This window comes from Apium graveolens, chromosome 2, assembly GCF_009905375.1.
Source record: "Apium graveolens cultivar Ventura chromosome 2, ASM990537v1, whole genome shotgun sequence".
Classification (NCBI taxonomy): Eukaryota; Viridiplantae; Streptophyta; class Magnoliopsida; order Apiales; family Apiaceae; genus Apium; species Apium graveolens.
In genome coordinates, this window is record NC_133648.1 from 283706604 (window position 1) to 283708062 (window position 1459).

The following is a 1459-nucleotide window of genomic DNA, read 5'->3' on the forward strand; positions in this document are numbered from 1 at the left end:
AGTGGAATGAAGGGAGATATAACATAATTTATGGGGAAATGTCTTACATGTCAACAAGTCAAGATAGACCATCAGAGGCCTAGTGGATTGTTGCAGCAGTTAGATATTCCAGTTTGGACGTGGCAAAACATTACTATGGATTTCGTGACTCATTTTACGAGAACCTTCAGGAAGAATGATGTCATATGAGTGGTGATTGATACACTTACTAAGTCCACTCACTTTTTGCCTATTAGAGAAACTACTCATGTTCATGAGTTGGCAGAGATTTTTTAGCGTGATATTGTTAGACTTCATGATGTGCCTGTGTCGATAGTTTTTGACATGGATACAAGATTTATATCGCGTTTTTGGAAGGGTTTCCAGCAAGCTTGGGGTACGAGACTTAATTTTAGTACAACTTATCATCCACAGACCAATGGAAAATCGGAGAGGACGATTTAGACATTGGAGGATATGTTGAGGTCTTGTACTTTGGAGTGGACATGTGATTGGGATAAATATTTGTATCTTGTCGAGTTTGCGTACGATAATAGTTGACACGCGAGTATCGGTATGCCACCATTTGAAGTTTTATATGGTAGGAGGTGTAGAGCACCATCTTGTTGGGATGAGGTTGGAGAGAGCGAGAGTCATTGAAGGACTAGGGCTACTTAGAATCACTAATGAGAAGGTAGAGAAAGTTAAAGAGAGTTTGAAGGAAGCTCGATCGCGTCAAAAGAGTTATGCGGATCAACATCGAAAGTTTGGTGGATTTGAGCCTGGTGATCATATGTTCTTGAAGGTGTCGCCTTGTAAGTTTGTGAAGTGTTTTGGTATGAAGGGGAAGTTTAGTCCGAGGTATGTTGGACCTTTTGATGTTATGGAGAAAGTGGGGGAAGTGTCTTATAAAGTTGCGTTTCTACCACAACTATCTCATCTGCATAATGTGTTTCATGTGTCAGTTTTGAGGGGCTATGAAAATTATCCACTACACGTAGTTCATTATCCATTGCATAAGATTACAGATGGTCTTTCGTTTGAGGAGGAAGCAGAGGCTATCTTAGCTCGAGAGGAGAGAGTTTTGAGGAATAATACCATTCTGTTTGTGAAAGTCTTGTGGAAAAATCATTCGGAGAGAGAGGCTACTTGAGAATTAGAATAGTTTATTCATGAGAAATATTCGCATTTATTCGATTCAGGTACGTATTTAGTTTTGTTTGATTCCGGGGACATAATCTTTTTAAGGGGGTAAATATGTAATATATGTGAATTTTATATAATTTAAATATAATACCAATAATAATAAAAAATAATAATAATAACAAGATTGGGGTTACAATTAGAATAAGTTATTTTGATTTTGCTAATTAGAAAAGAAAATGAACTTGTTTAATTATTTATTAAATTTTTAATTATAAAAGACATAGGATATTTAGTGCTGGGCCCTATATATTTTAGCATGCATGGTCATTGTTTA

General features: G+C 36.4%; 1 protein-coding gene across 1 annotated transcript; it reads left to right on the top strand.

Moving 5' to 3' along the window:
- Nucleotides 1–577: 577 nt before the first annotated feature.
- LOC141701574 (uncharacterized) lies at nt 578–1132 on the top strand. The gene has a single exon (XM_074505205.1). The coding sequence runs from the start codon at nt 578–580 to the stop codon at nt 1130–1132; it is 555 nt and encodes a 184-aa protein (XP_074361306.1).
- The last annotated feature ends 327 nt before the right edge of the window (nt 1133–1459 follow it).